The following is a 15837-nucleotide window of genomic DNA, read 5'->3' on the forward strand; positions in this document are numbered from 1 at the left end:
TGTAATCAATGGAATTACCAATTCTTTACTGGATTTATTTGTAAGAAAAGTGCATCTCCTTCTAAGTAAAGTCAAATCAATGGGCGTTTAGGAGTTTTCAGCCCTATGGCTATCTTTTTTATAAATAACTAATATTTTATATTTTGTTTTAAATGTATCGCTTCATTTAACTTCTTTTTAATGCTCGTGAAATCCAAAGAACCCTATCTTGTATAAAAATAAATAATAATGAAAAATATAGAACACATTAGTTTATACATTTATTAAAAAATAAAGATAAATTTTCCAATTTGAAGATATTATCAAATCAAATTTAATTTTAAGGATTGTGATGGCCTACATAATGCCAATTGATAAATTCTCAACTTCATTGTGGTTGTTTGTTGTTTTATTAATGCCACATAGTCTAATGTAACTAATCAAATTCATGATTCAAGGGTAAGAGTTTTTATTGGTTAAAGAAACCTTGGAGCACCTCGATTTCACATGAATTCTAAATAGGATATTAACTTCAGTCTAACGAGAAAGGTTGCCACTTGGAGGACTTTCGGAAGAGGAGAGGGGGGATTGTATCCAACAACCAGATCGGCCGAAGCAAGCAGTACAATGATAAAAGCTCCCATCAGTCAACCAATTTTTGAGTAATGTTGGTTAAGAACACAGCATCTGACTGAAGTTTCTCAATTACTCGTTGCTTGTGGAGCAGAGTGGTTCTTCTAATGATGCCATAAATTCAAATCGAAGAGTCAATATGAACATTGGAATGTTACAATCATTCGGAAAAAGGTTGGTTTGACTCAATAGTAACGCTGTGATCAATATGAAAAAGCAAGCTCATCAATCGAGAGTCATTTTCGCATACAAGAATTCCTTAGCTAAACATTCTGTCAAACTAACAATGATAAATTTTTCATATACAAACTGTTAATATTTTATAACACCGAATCTCTTTTTTTAAAAAATATGTTTGTCGAGAAATTTTGTAAAGAAACTTTTAAATTGAAATGAATACAAAGTTATTTTTCTTATTTCTCTGAAATGGAACATTTTTATCAAAAGACAAATTTTTTTTCTTCCTTACTCCAATTTAGATTAACTTAGTCTTTTTTTTTAAATTCAAACCAAAAGTTAAATTTAAATCTAACGTGATCCAATGCTACTAATCTTCAAAACATAAAGTTCAGAATAATTCGAACTTCTTAAAACAAAGAAAATCTGATTTCAGTGACCTAAATTTACCTTTTAGATCAATTATATGGAAAAATTCTGTCAAAAAAAATCTAATGTCTGTTCTGTAAGAATTTGATTCATAGATTTGTGTATAATAAGGGAAATGATTACAAACTCTAAGGAAACAATGACCGTTAGATCATTGCCCTTTCGATCCATTTTCAAGAGTGCATTTAAATTTCTTTCTGTAAGAACTTCTTTAAAGGTTGCAGAATTTCCAACTGCCATTATAAATATGATTAAAATAAATATGAATGATTGGAAATGAATAAAATAAATCGAATAATGGTAAATAAATGATAAATATGAATAAAATAAATCAAAAATGAGGTATAAATAAAGCTTTTTGAATTCATTTTATAACGAGAACTCGAGTCTTTTATTTCTTAAAGCGTCTATAAGTCCTAAATTTTTTTGTAATTCTACTGAAATAAACTTTTGTGTTTTATTTTATTCTAAATTGCTTTATTTAATAATTCAATGTATTATCAACATATAATCAATAATTAACTATTTTCAATTCGTTTAAACGTTAGTACATTTTTTATTTGGAAATGGATTAATTAAATTTGATCTTATTTACTTTCATATATACAGAACCGATTTTTTGAATGTCATTGCCCTAATGGAGCCATTTTGCCTAAACATAAAAGTTATTTCAATACTGATAGAACTCCAGGACTAATAAGAACAAAAGGCACTGTATCCAACATTGAAAAAAAAATGCCTGCACCCCCTTCCCCTCTTTAAAAGAAATTTAAAGATCTCTTTGTTTTCGAAACATTATTTTCCCCCAGCATGCAAAATCTAGTTGAAATCTTCTTAACTCATATGTAATTATTTAAAGACATTGGAAAATGAAGATCCGTTTTAAAAAACTGCATCAGTGCCACCTGGAGTGCATAGCTTTCCGAATTCTGGAAAACTTCTCAATAGAATGAGAATACCAGGTTTTTCTCTTGGCTTTGGATAATATTAGACTTGACAGAATACTTTTTGCGGAATCAATTAAGCAAATTCAACATCTACAAATTTTTCTAAATGAAAATTTGCCAAAATCAATAGCGTTTTTAAGATCTAGTCAACTGCAAAGTGGTGCACGGCAATAAACGGAAATTTTCATTGATATGTCTCAAAAGAGTAATATGTTGCCTTTTGAATCTATTCCGAATGGACTTAATTATGCCATGGACTTACAAGTGTAGCATAACAAGCCTACATTCGTTATCTGTCTGTCTAAATAGAACAAGATAAAAACTGTTGACGGTAAAAGTGGGCTGCGAAAAAAATGTATCGAAATAAACTATACGAAATCGGAAAATGAACATATAATTTTGGATACCATCGAGTGGTCACTTTGATGATGTCGTCAAAAATTCCTGATTTCTTTAACGTATGTTGTTGACCCGGAAAAGCATTCATTTTAATAAATGGCAACGCTCAATGACACAGAGCTGGTTTCGTTAGAGACTGGTTTTGGAGCAATGTGTCGAGCGCGTGGAGTGCTCAAAATATTCATCCTCCTTGAATCCAATGCAGCATGCATGACAAATTCTAGGGGGATGAGTTGTTGGTCCACTAAAGTGTTTTCTGATAACTAATGATTGCCTTTACGGAGGATTGGGAAATGGTGCCACAAAATAAAGTGGACTTTCTTGAAGATATTCGAAAATTAGAGATCACAGGCTTTCTTGATTTCACAACTTCTTTGAATTTTTACATTATTTGTTTTGATTTTTACTTAGAAACATTAAAACTTATGAAATATCCAAATGTTTTGAGGACAGACTTTTATATACTAAACCGAATAAAATTAATTTTGTTTCCTACATTTACAGAAATACATTGAAAAATTCCTTTCAAATTTTTCTCCAAAAGAGAGAGAGAGAGAGAGACTGGAGCATACGTATTTCTTCAAAAAAGTAAAAGGAAAGTAAATGATGATTTAATTTTTTGGAGCAGTGCATAAAGTTGTTATATTTTTCGTTTTTAATTTATTATTCATCTTTATAAATCTTATGAAATTCTCAAATCAAACTTTTCTCAAGTTGACTATCAGGTTTTACTACTCATACTGAAGAAAAAATTATTTAATGTAATAGATGAACTAATAATTATATTATGAAAATACTAAAATAGAAGATTATTATTGAGGTAACTAAAGTATATACATCAGGAAATGAGAGCAAAATCGATTACAAAGCTCCCTTTTTGCAACCATCATCGAGCAGAATTAAATAAAAGTGTGTAAAAATATATCTTGATAAAATTTTTTAAGAATGGCTTATATGCCTATGAAATGCTATTGTTTTGACATCATTCGGTAGTTTATGTTGTTCTGGCATCTACTAACCCTTTAAGTATTGATTATGACTTTATTTTTATCGACATGCTTCTTTTAGAATTTTCTCCACCTCATCACATTACGGAAAAGGATTAAAATTCGAATATAACCGAATCTCGCTATAAATGGATTTAATTAACCATTTGGCTGGCAGTACAAATTAAAGGAATCCTGTCGATACTGCCTCGTTCATTGATGGAGGGGTGGTCGACTGTACACAAGAAGAAGTATAAATTACAGGCATGCTATTTCTTAATTACCTAATGGGAAATTTATGAACTCGGTTATTAATTCTTAAACTAAAAATAAAGGAAGAATAATTTCGATTAAAAAGAATTTACCATAGATTACACATCTAGATAATTTGTATATTGAATTATTTACCAATAAGTGTGTTTTGTTGTTGTTGTTGTTAAGGAGCTAATTTCATGCAAATTTGTTTCCTTGGAGTATTTTCATTTTCTTTCTTGTCACGGTAGAAGTGATACTTCAGGCTCTGAGAAATGTATCATTATGCATTAATAATCCAGAGTCATCCGTGTTTTATCAAAGAAAAAACCCGTAATTAAAATTCGGTTTTATACTCTGTGTTGTGGATGAAAAAATAAAAGAGGTTCTCACACACACAAAAAAAGTTGACGCTTGTTACTGCTTTGAATAATTAAAAATACAAATAAAATCTATGTAGCCAGTTCATAATTTCCCCCTATTTATTTATTTAAATATAACCGCCTTCTTTGTTCTTTTACTTTAAAATTTCAAGCATTTTAATTAATGGTTCTATATGTATATATATGACATTATTATATATAATTTATTATATATTCTGTAGATATATATAGAAATTATATATTCTGTAGCTTATCATTTATACTTTCTTAGATAAAGTCATTTTATCAAAGAAATTATCAAAAAAAATCCTGTGACCGGCAATGACTTTTTATCTTAAAATAAATGAAAATTTTGAAAATTTTTACAAAAAAAAAAAAAAAAAAATCCTTGGTATCTCTTTCTATTTTAATTTTATTATATATATATATTTTTAATCTTCAATAAGCCTATTATATGGGATACGAATAAAGATAGCATAATGTATTTAATGAGTTGTAACAAAAGTAATTTTCCTACGACATAAGATGTTTATTTCATAAAAATTAGTAAATTTTAAAGCTTTAAATTTTCTCTATTTGTCTGATAACATTTATGTTTATGCGCTTACAGAATTTCTGGTCTTTATCAACAAGGAAAGAAAAACAAATGAATGAAGTTCAGTCTCAAGGCATCATGTATTTTGACATTTTTAGTGTCCAAAGAGTTTAAAAAATTGAAATAAATTATACCTTTTGAAGCAAGTTCCAGATTATACATAGTGAATTTCATATCACTAGTCAACTAAATTCCAACATTCGCTAAATAGCTTTATAAAATTTGTTCACGTCTACATTTTTCAATTAACTGCTATTTTCTAAATATTGAACTTGGGATCTTTCATTAGACTCCGGGTCGATCTTAGGATTTTTTTGAGGGGTAGGGTATTCAGATCAGTTGGTCGACCAGACCTTTAATCAATATTTTAGTGAAAAATGATCAAAACGAGATTTTCAATAAAATTGCTGTGTTAAGTTCGTCAGTAAAAGCATTAACATCATAAATTTATGAATCTCCTGGTGAGTATCAGCAGCTTTCTTGCATATTCTAAAATTAAAAAGCAAAACCTGATGAAAACCCTCGTTTTTGCTTTCCATCTTTAAGTCAGCCCTAAGCTAACAATTGAAAATTCAGATTTCGACAAAAGTAAGGTTGCAATAGCGGGTAACAATGGTTAAGAATAAATTAAATGATTTTTATAAATAATTGAAAAAAATGAATAAAGTGTCCTGAATTTGTAAATAGTAACGTTATTTTCGTAACACTTTTACTTCTGTTTCATGTTAATATGTTTCTTCATTATTACAATCGATATTCTGTCTTTCAAGACAAAAACAATATTACAATTCTACATTGCACCTATCTTTATATTAAATTATATTTTCTAGGAAAAATAAACTTCCACATTTAAGGCGACCATCGATAGACTTTCAAAATAATTTCATTTAATTTTTAACTTAATATGCTGAGATTTCGCAGAAATAAAGAGAAGCACCACAAAAGACAGTATATAAATTTCATTATTATATCTTAAATTTTGAGTTATGGGAATCATTATAATATTTATTAACTATTAATTAATAGGATAATTGTTCCAAGGTTCTAAACGTAATCGAAAGCAGTCTAATTTTTTTAATAGTTACTCTAAACATTTTCAAGCAAAAGTTGACCTTAAATTTTTTGTTTGCGAACTTCAAAATAAATACATATTATATCACAAAACTATTTGAGAAGAATATACACGATCTGAAAGGAAATATATATATATATATCTTCTTGTGAAGTATCTTGAGATTAAGGTGTATATATATATATATATATATATATATATATATATATATATATATATATATATATATATATATATATATATATATATATACCTTAATCTCAAGATACGTATATATTTTCTTTCCATTATGTATGCCAAATTCCTTGTTCCACAAGTTTTCATATATTTATTTAAAATTCAGGGAGTTTTTAAAAAATTGAAGCATCTGCAGAATTTTGAAATTTCAAAATATAAGATTCACACTTTTGCCGTATATTCCAACAAATATATAATTCAAAGAATAGTAAAAATTTTCAAACTTATTATATTTTGGCTTCAAGCTACAAAAAAAGATGAAATATTATTATAAAAAATAATATTATATGTATATATAAATTGATTAATACAAAAACTACTTTCATTACAATTTTACTTTAAATGCCTTTAGTTGATTAAAAACATTTTTAAAATAAAGAAACAAAAAAAAACTGCTATCAAAAAGTGAGCGTATTACTACAATATTTGCAAATTTTAATTGCTTAAAATTTCTCCAAAAATTATGGAAATGAAAAAATTATTTTATTTTAAATATTTGGTTACTGATGTCTCCTAATGTTAAATGTAAAAATTGAAGGAGTAACCCCTCTCCTCATTTTTTTTCATCTAAAATTGGTCTGGGTAAACCCCTTGGTCGCCTTAGTGCGATCAATATCTATATCTATACAATATTTCCCACAACTACTTTGATGAGAATGAGTTAACCTTTAAAATTAAATCTTTGCATTAATGCTTCAGTACTTCATATCATTTATAATACAATGGTAAGAAAATCTTAATAGATAAATATAATATAATAAAATATTATATTATATTTATATATTAAGATTTATGATTTATATGTTAATATTTAAAATACAATAAAAAACTGGCAAGTTGTGTACCTTTTTAACATTATTCAATATAATTAATACATGAGCAACAATTTCCCGCTTAGTTTTCAAACACGGCATCTCGGCTGTTTGCATACAATATACGAGCTCCAGTTCAACAAAAATTCAAGCTTTCTATATTATACTTGCTGGAACCCGGCGCGTTGCTGCCGCAGAAAAAATAATTTTGGAAATATCGTTTGAAATTTGAAATAGCTATCTTGTTTAATTAGGAATGTTAGAAAGAATGATGTTTATTTTCTTGTCGACAATGAATATCATTCAATAAAATTAAATGATATATAAAGGAGAAATATAAATAATATTTATTCTATTTTTTTGACTTTATTATTCAAGTATACTTTAAGGTAGACAACATTTTTTGCTTTTCCGTCTTCTGCAAAAATAAATAAATTTTGTGATTTTCTGACACGTGAGCATCCAACTAGCCATGTAGAAAACATGGATTTTCTAGGTTCAAAGCAATTAGTTGGCAAAATTTTATTGCCATCGGATCAAAAGTACTGCAGCGTATAAAATACGAACGAACAAAAGCTCATTTTTTTAAATATTTGATATAATAATTGTACAATGTCAGTAATCTTCGCGCAAGTGCAAGCAATTAGTTAGCAAAATTTTATCACCATTGGATGAATAGTACGGCAGCGCATTAAATACGAACAGAAAAAATTCCTTTTTATTATATTAGATGGTTTCAAATTTCAATCCAGATGACTGAAAACTCTGAGATAGACTTTCATTACCAAGTTCTTATATTATATATATATATATATAATTATAAAATACATCTCACTTTTTTTTTTTTTTGCAGACTCAACACGCGATCACTTAAACCTGTTCAGCAATCGGCAACAGCCAAAGAAGAAAAGAAAATCCCGAACAGCGTTCACCAATCACCAGATTTTCGAGCTGGAGAAGAGGTTCCTGTATCAGAAGTATCTGTCACCAGCCGATAGGGACGAGATTGCACAATCTCTGGGTTTGACCAATGCCCAGGTGATCACGTGGTTTCAAAATCGACGGGCCAAGCTGAAAAGAGACATGGAAGAATTGAAAAAAGACGTGGATGCTGCAAAAGTCTCTGGCACTAGAGCCATTTTGACGTCGATTCACGAAATGAGCAATACCACCAAACAGAATTTGAGCAATTCACCAGATTCATGAAACAATAAAAAAAATATTTCATTGACTCAGTAGCAGTTCCAATAAGAGGTTTCCACACATTTTTTTAGCTGACGGGGCAATGCTGGAACACATTTTCTTGGTTGCTAGGAAAATCTAATTTGATTTGATCAAAAATATTACCTTTACATAATACTTGAATAAATCATTGTTAGAAGAATTACTACATACTATAAGCTCATCAGTAGAAAGTGGAAATGTTTTTTTTAGTAACTGTATAAAATCAGTTTATTATACTGAAGATATTCGATTTCATTTCTTGTTAATTTTAGTTCCAATTACATTTGAAGTACTTTAAAATAATTTAATATTTTGTAATTAAATAAAACAATATTTGGTTTAAATTGTTGCCTAATTATTTTTTTTTCATGTTAGGACTATTAAATTCACTTGCTAATTGAAATTATGTCATTTTCAAAAATCAGTGAAATTTTCCATTGACGGTAAATCTTTCCCATTAAATAAATAACTGAGACGACTGCCCTGTTTTTTAAACAAATAATGCTTATTTATACAAACAGAAAGCAAATAAGAATAACGAAACGTATTTATCATGTAAATTTATGCATATTTTAGAATGCTGCGAAATCTTCCTTTTTAACAATTTTGCAATTTGTCTTTCATGTGTTGTGAATCATGAATTGATTTCAGTATTTGATGTAGAAACATTATTTAAATTTGAAGGATCTAAGATCATAAATTCAGAAAAATCCAGCAAAAAAGGCTTGTCAACTTTTTTCTTCAAATGCAACTAATCAGATTTTTTATGTTTCCATTTTCTACAAGAATTCACAATCCCGCGTACATATACAGAATAAAGTAAAGAGTAAAGCAATTCTTACTAACAAAAAAAAAAGCATTGCAAATATTTTGTTAACCTTAAAAGAACTGCTTTACATCAAGAAAATTTATAATTAATATTTATCATCGGAACATTACAGAGCATGCAATCTTGCCATACGGTACAATCATAATAAAAATAGGCTAATGAATATGAGTTATATGAAGCAAATAAAATACCAAGACATATGTTTGAAGTTAATCGTTCAAATAAGTTTTAATTGCAATTATTTATTCCATAATAGTGCATTGATTGTTTTGTCATCAAATATTTGTAAAAGATTCATTTGTATTTCACTTTAGCAATAATCAGGCATGAAAAACTTTATATGAGATTCCATTATTAGGAAAAGCTCATGCATACAAGTAACTTTACAGTGTATTTCATCTGTTATCACTTAATAAGTATTACTGAAATAAAAAGCTCTTAAGAATGGCTTACCTGATTTATCTATAGGAGATGAATGGTGTCATATTTAATAGATGTTGTAATAATTTATGATTGTTTTTAAAAGAGTAGTAACTCTTAAATAAACTTCTTAACTGTGAATGAAAAAAAAAAACACAAACTAGAGAAAAAAAATTTTTTTTTGGCAATTTCTTTACATTAATTGAATATTATTCACAGACTTCGAATACTGTAGTTTCTTCGGTATCATGCCATAAAAATAGGTGATTTGAACTATGAATTATCGGTTAGATTTTGTGTATTTCCATGTTTCTTCAAAAATAGTGATCTGTACATATTATGAAAACTGTTTAAAAGTTGTGTTATTTTGTGCAATTAAAAAAAATTTATTTTATCATTTACGCATGTATCATAATGATGCAATGTTTAATAAAATTTCTGATGAAGTTTCTTTGTTATTTAATGACTCCAGAAAATATATAAACTCACCATATGACTAAAACACTGTATTTCATTTACATTATAAATTCAAACTTCCAGAACATTTACTATTGCAGATGTATTACGTTTCATATTAATATATCGACAATGTAGGTTATTATGAAACATTTCGATGTCACATTTAACAGAACCAAAAGAAGTTCGGTCGTTTTTGAAAATTCAATTCACTTATTACCAAATAATTTAATTCTAGCCATTAATGTTTCAAAATGCTTTCATTCTTGAAATCGTTGATTCTTCTAAAAATAATTAGTCCCATAATTATTATAATTTTTAGTATGAATACTCCTATACACAAAAATACAACTGGACAAAAATTTGTAAACCATTAATAGATTTTTTTTATGCTCTTTGAATTTTTTTCTTTTATGCTACTTTAAAGGAAATCTAGACAAATTTATAATGAAAGGTTATCACATATTGAAAGTCTGTTCATTCTTGTACAGCCAATTACATAAAGTTCCTACAGAAATTCATCATAGCAGACAAAAAGAATGTTACAAATTAACATGAATTATTTCTGCCCTTATTGATCACTTGATTCAAAAAGCAACTCCAATCAATTTTCCTCTTTTTCAGGCTTTTGTACCCTCTTGAAATTCTCAAAATATTTTGTTCGATATTCCATCCAAGAGGTAGAATGTTTATAGTCTACAGTGTCAATTAATTGATATACAACAGATCCGAAACGGAAAACATCTTTCTAAACAAAAATTGTTGAGAAATCTTCTTGATTAAAAATTACGTAATTAAAATTTAACTTTTACCGTCAATTAATAATTGATTTTCTAATTTTGAAAACATGGCAAACAGTTTTAGATGATAATTATTTGAAACTTGGGGTTGCTCTAAAACAGCATTATGTTGATTTTCTTAATAAAGATAGTTTTAATTGAATGAAAGCTCAGATTAAAGTTTAGATGCACTAGACTCGCCCTCTGCTAAATGGGATCAGAGAAATGAACCTTTTTGAATTGAAATGATTCTTTTAGACGGTCGTCCCGCTCACACTTTTGATCTCAGTCAGAAAAGTAGAAGCTGTAGAAAGAATGCGAAAGAAGCTTGAAGTTCATTAATAGCAGTCAGGCACTCCACACTAACAACGCGAATGCACAATGACCAGCTAGATTCTGATTTTTTTGGAACAAATCTTGAGCACAAGAATCGCTGATTCATTTGCCAGAATTGCGGGAGATCCACGTGCAGTTTTTACTTGCACTTCAAGCTGTTGATCACTTCTGCTGCTAAGGCATTTCACTGTTAAAATCAAACAATGTTCCCTACACAGATATCAAAATCTTTTTCAAGCAGTATTTAAGATATTCTTTTATATAGATATGAGGTCGAAACACACTCAAATCAAAGAAGAAAAAGAACTCATGAAGCTATCGTTTCAATGGATAATGCTCTTTTCTTTTTACTGAATATCAATAGGTCTCACTTCAGTAGATAAAATTCCTGCTTCCTTCAGGGTTGAAAATCTTTCAGTCTCTTTTTAATTCTCATTCACACTTTAATTGAAAGCCCTTCATCATTTCAGAATACGCATTAGATTTAAAAGCCACTGTTTTATTATAACAATCAAGGACACTGAAGATGAAAAACCTCGTTAAAGTTTGAAATATCCTAATACTATTTAAGAGTGGCATTTGGATTTTAATTTATAAATAATATAAGTGGCTATTGTTTAGCAACTGAGTTTTGCATGATTTAATATAAATCCTTAACAATTTTAAAAATGAAGTAAATTGCAACACAAAATTGTATAAATATGCTTTTTTTTTTAAAGTAACTGACGCAAACAAATGATTTTGTTGACAGATGTATATTTTTCCATTATCAAATAAGCGATTTTGATATATTTTGGCAATGGATTGATTTATTTTTGGGCAACATGCATGCATGATTTAACTATGTTTCATTAACTATAAAAATATCAAATTTAACAACTGTTACGTTTTGACCACATGATTAATTAATCCACATAATAAGTTAAGAAGATAGAAATAATTTTCTAAAAAATATTTCTTAAAATAGTCCATATACACTGTAAGAGTCAGATTAGATTATGAATATATTATTAAATTTTCAAGGAAATTATTCAAGTTTGTAAAACTAAACTTTGCGAACTATATATTCCTTGGCTTGTTATGTCGTTTCATATTTTAAAACTTAAGTCATTAATGACAAGACAGTCACTTATGGTTAACAGCTAGTTCTCCAGGATTAGAGACTGCTAAAATTTTCAATTTAATATTTTAAGTAATTTGCATTTAATGGCTTCCTCAACAAAGTATTTTTAAAAATTAAATTGTGATAGACATGTAACTTGCTTTGCTTTAAAAGCCTTATACTATTTTGCTCAATGCGCTGCGCATCTCCCTAATTTTTTGTCATCTCACCTAAAATTTGAACTTTAATTTGATACCTAAGGGATTAAACTTAGTTCAATAGCTTTCTTTCCGTAAGAATTAATCACATTCCATAAAAATATAAGGATAAACGGTAGAATCATTCAGAGTTGAAATTTTGTTAATACTGTCGAATATGCTTCATAATTTGCGTTATCTCTCAGAGGATTATTCAATGGAAATTTCTCTGATTCAATAAAAATTCAAGGTATCAAAACAAAACAAAAAATTTCCAATGTATTAGAACGATAACGTATTTTTATACATCCAATTATATTACAGGAAAGAGTAGCAGTACTTAAAAATGGACATACTTAAAATCTTTTTTAATATTTTCTTATTTGTGAAGCTAAATCTTACTTGTAATTACAACAAAATTTCAAACATTTTATTAGAAACGCAGTTTAAGCAGAAACCTACTTAGCATTGAAAAGCAAGCCGTATATTTTCATAATTTCATCAACAATAATGGAAGAAAATCTAGGATGAAATATGTTTTGGATTTCATACCAACAATGAAAAATATCGCTCTAATGTAGATTTAAAAGTATTTTTAAAAATTTGTTAAAAAGAGACAAATAAATTGAAAGGTAACAAAAAGGGCATAATTGAGAAAATAGCTTTTCGATTTTTCACGTGGTGTAAAATTAATTTTAAGCTAAAATATCTTTGATAGCTGTAGTGGAAAAGAATGACAAAATTTTCCTTATTTTTAATTAAATAAAATTCTACTCTTAAATTAAAAAATCGCTCCAAGTTTATTTCAAGTATATTTGTACCAAATTTTGTAACTCTGGAACGCTAAAACGTATATTTTCCTATATTATTCTCTAGCCCCAACTTGCTCCTACTAATATTCATGTTCCCTCAATTTATGTTTATGATTATTTAAAAATAATCTTGAACATGAATTATTATTTTTAAATGATCATTAAAATTCTGACAGACCTTAAAGCCATATTTATTTTAATAACGTTACAACTCTTTATTTATTGTGTACATGAAGCTTCCTAATAGTGTCCAATCCTATGACATTACAGTGCTATAAAAGCTTATATTGTCTGGGTAATCTATTTCAAATTGCATATAGTACTTACCGGTAATGTAATTATTTCAGTTCTTTTTTCTTTCGCTTTCAACGATGTAGGAAAAAAAAATCAGGCGCTAAAACATTTGATGAAACATTAAATCGATTTGAATTTCATTACAATAATCAAATGTATTGAAAACTAAGCAAAAAATATTTCTTAAAAATTGCCAAAATTCAGGAATAAATTGCGTAACAGATAAATTGCTGTTATTACAAAGACAGTACTTTAAATTTTAAAAAAGTGTAAAATGCAGCTTTATGCATTGAAATTTCTAAAAAAAAAGGGGGGGGGCTAGAAAAGGAAAATTCTAACTGTCCAAAATATATTCGTACCAAAGTTGGGAGCTCAGTGTTAAAAGGTCTGTCTTGTACAGCGACAACAAGCAAACGTTCTCCTTTATTATTAGTAGAGATTAATCATTATAATTACATCAATCTAATTAACAAGCAGTTGACAAAGGATTATTTCCCCTAATTGGTTGTAGTTACATATGAAAAAAAATGAGACGATATCAGTAAATAGAAAAAAAAAATCAAGCGATAATTGGAAAATAATGACAATCAAAAGAATATCATGCTTAAATTATCGACACATATACATCCCCACCATCAAATTGATCAGGGAGAATGCCACAGCCTTTGGTCAGGGGGAGCAAGTAAAGATGAATGCAAACATCAGGAAATACTAGGCAATGAAAACATTGGAAATAATAAGACCTAATTCCAGAAATTTTAATATGACATTGTCATCTGGCCCAATGTTTTAACAGACGTAATTGTAGATTACGTAATATATAACATAAGTTGGAGAGAAAAAAAATCGATTCTTTGAGTATCGAATTCTAATAGAATTCAAAATTTGCTTCCTTTGCATGCCATTCATATGAAAAATATTGAAAGAAATTGCTCCATGATTCTTCAGTCTGCGCAAAAGCCTAAAAACAAGGAGAAAAATGACAAGAAACATCAAAATTTACTTTTGTGCTAAAATTATACAACAGGTTTTAGTTTTTAATAGTGTGTAAGTACTTTATTTCAGTTGCTTGATGGCAGACAAATTATTCCTAAAACCCCTGCGCTACATCTTGAGCTTCATTAGGTGTAATTGGGCTAAAATTGTCGAACATTTGAGTTATGAATGAAATTAAATGAACATAGCTGATAATAATAAAGGCCAAGAATGTCTTCTGGATTTTATCAGAACTATTTAGGCAGAATGATATGCTCTTGGCTGTAAGAGATCTTCGACCTTTCAGCCATTTCTGAGGGCTGATATGTGAAAACAGTCTATAACGGTGGTTTTTTTCCAATATAGGCCCTACAAGCGAACTCAAAATGTTACTGTATCATATTCCTGTATAGTTCGACATCATATCATATTCCTGTTAAGTTTGACATCATATTATATTCCTGTTTAGTTCGACATCAAATTATATTTCTGTTTAGTTCAACATCAAAAGATATTAAACTGTAAAAAAAAGCCATAAACATATTTTGGAGGTCATTCAAGTAATGAATTTAGTCGGATGACATTAAAGAAACATTGATCCTGTGATTAAGTAAAATACTTTCTTCTGTCACCCAGAGAGCATGATAATGGAACTATGATAATGGCTGAGAGATAATACGTAAGAAAGTTAGATTAAAGGCAGGCACTAAGACAGGAATCCAAAATCTGATTTCTGTAAGCACCTTTAAAACTACCTCGAAAAATTTGATGTCAAGAACTACAAAGAACTGATAAATTGGATAAAATATAAGTTGTAACACTACATATAAATTGTTTCTTTAGAAGTGGGGGAGCTCTAAAGAAGTACTTTCTCTAGAACAAAAATAAAAAAGTCATAAAACATTTGCCAGTTTTATTTTTTATGCAGAAACAATAGGTCTTTTTCTAAATTGCATCTTAAAGACTTTTAATTTGCTATAAGTACTATAAACTAGACTTAATTTTATTAAGGTTTGAATACGAGGGACATATGAATGACAATTATTTGAGAAAGATGAGTTTACTTTTGTCCTCAATTGGAGAGTTTTATTTAAAATAAGAATGCATTTAAAGAAAATGGTTTGCGTGTGTGTGAGAGAGAAATAAATAAATTATGTTTGTCCTTTTATTATATTTTTTTAAAAATTGTCTGAAAAACTTATCACTTGTCTCGAAAAATGGATTATTCAGTAACCAGTTAAAAAAAAAAAAAACTATTTACTTTCAATAAGTGTTCGTTTTCCTTTCTTGAAAGTAGTTGAAATGTAATGCGATAATATCATTCGCGATCTACTTCCTACAAACCGAATACGGCAAATACTTAACAAAGATGTGTTTCTAATAGCCGCTTCTTTTGCATGGTGTGAGACGGGTTCCTTTACAGGAAATATGAAGCACACTTTATACTTCATGATTTGTAAAGTAAAAATCCTTTCCTCATTCAAAGTTCCTCAATATACTTTAGGCTTCTGC

The 15837-nt window shown here is 28.3% G+C and overlaps 1 protein-coding gene across 1 annotated transcript in view; it reads left to right on the forward strand.

Moving 5' to 3' along the window:
• LOC129960424 (transcription factor LBX2-like) overlaps window positions 1–9740 on the forward strand; it is a 109763-nt gene extending 100023 nt beyond the window's left edge. Inside the window, exon 2 of the mRNA XM_056073845.1 lies at window positions 7755–9740. Within this exon, the coding sequence (XP_055929820.1) occupies window positions 7755–8107 (353 nt within the window). The 3' untranslated portion in view covers window positions 8108–9740. The remainder of the gene's footprint in view (window positions 1–7754) is intronic.
• The last annotated feature ends 6097 nt before the right edge of the window (window positions 9741–15837 follow it).

This window comes from Argiope bruennichi, chromosome X2 (genome assembly GCF_947563725.1).
Source record: "Argiope bruennichi chromosome X2, qqArgBrue1.1, whole genome shotgun sequence".
Classification (NCBI taxonomy): domain Eukaryota; kingdom Metazoa; phylum Arthropoda; class Arachnida; order Araneae; family Araneidae; genus Argiope; species Argiope bruennichi.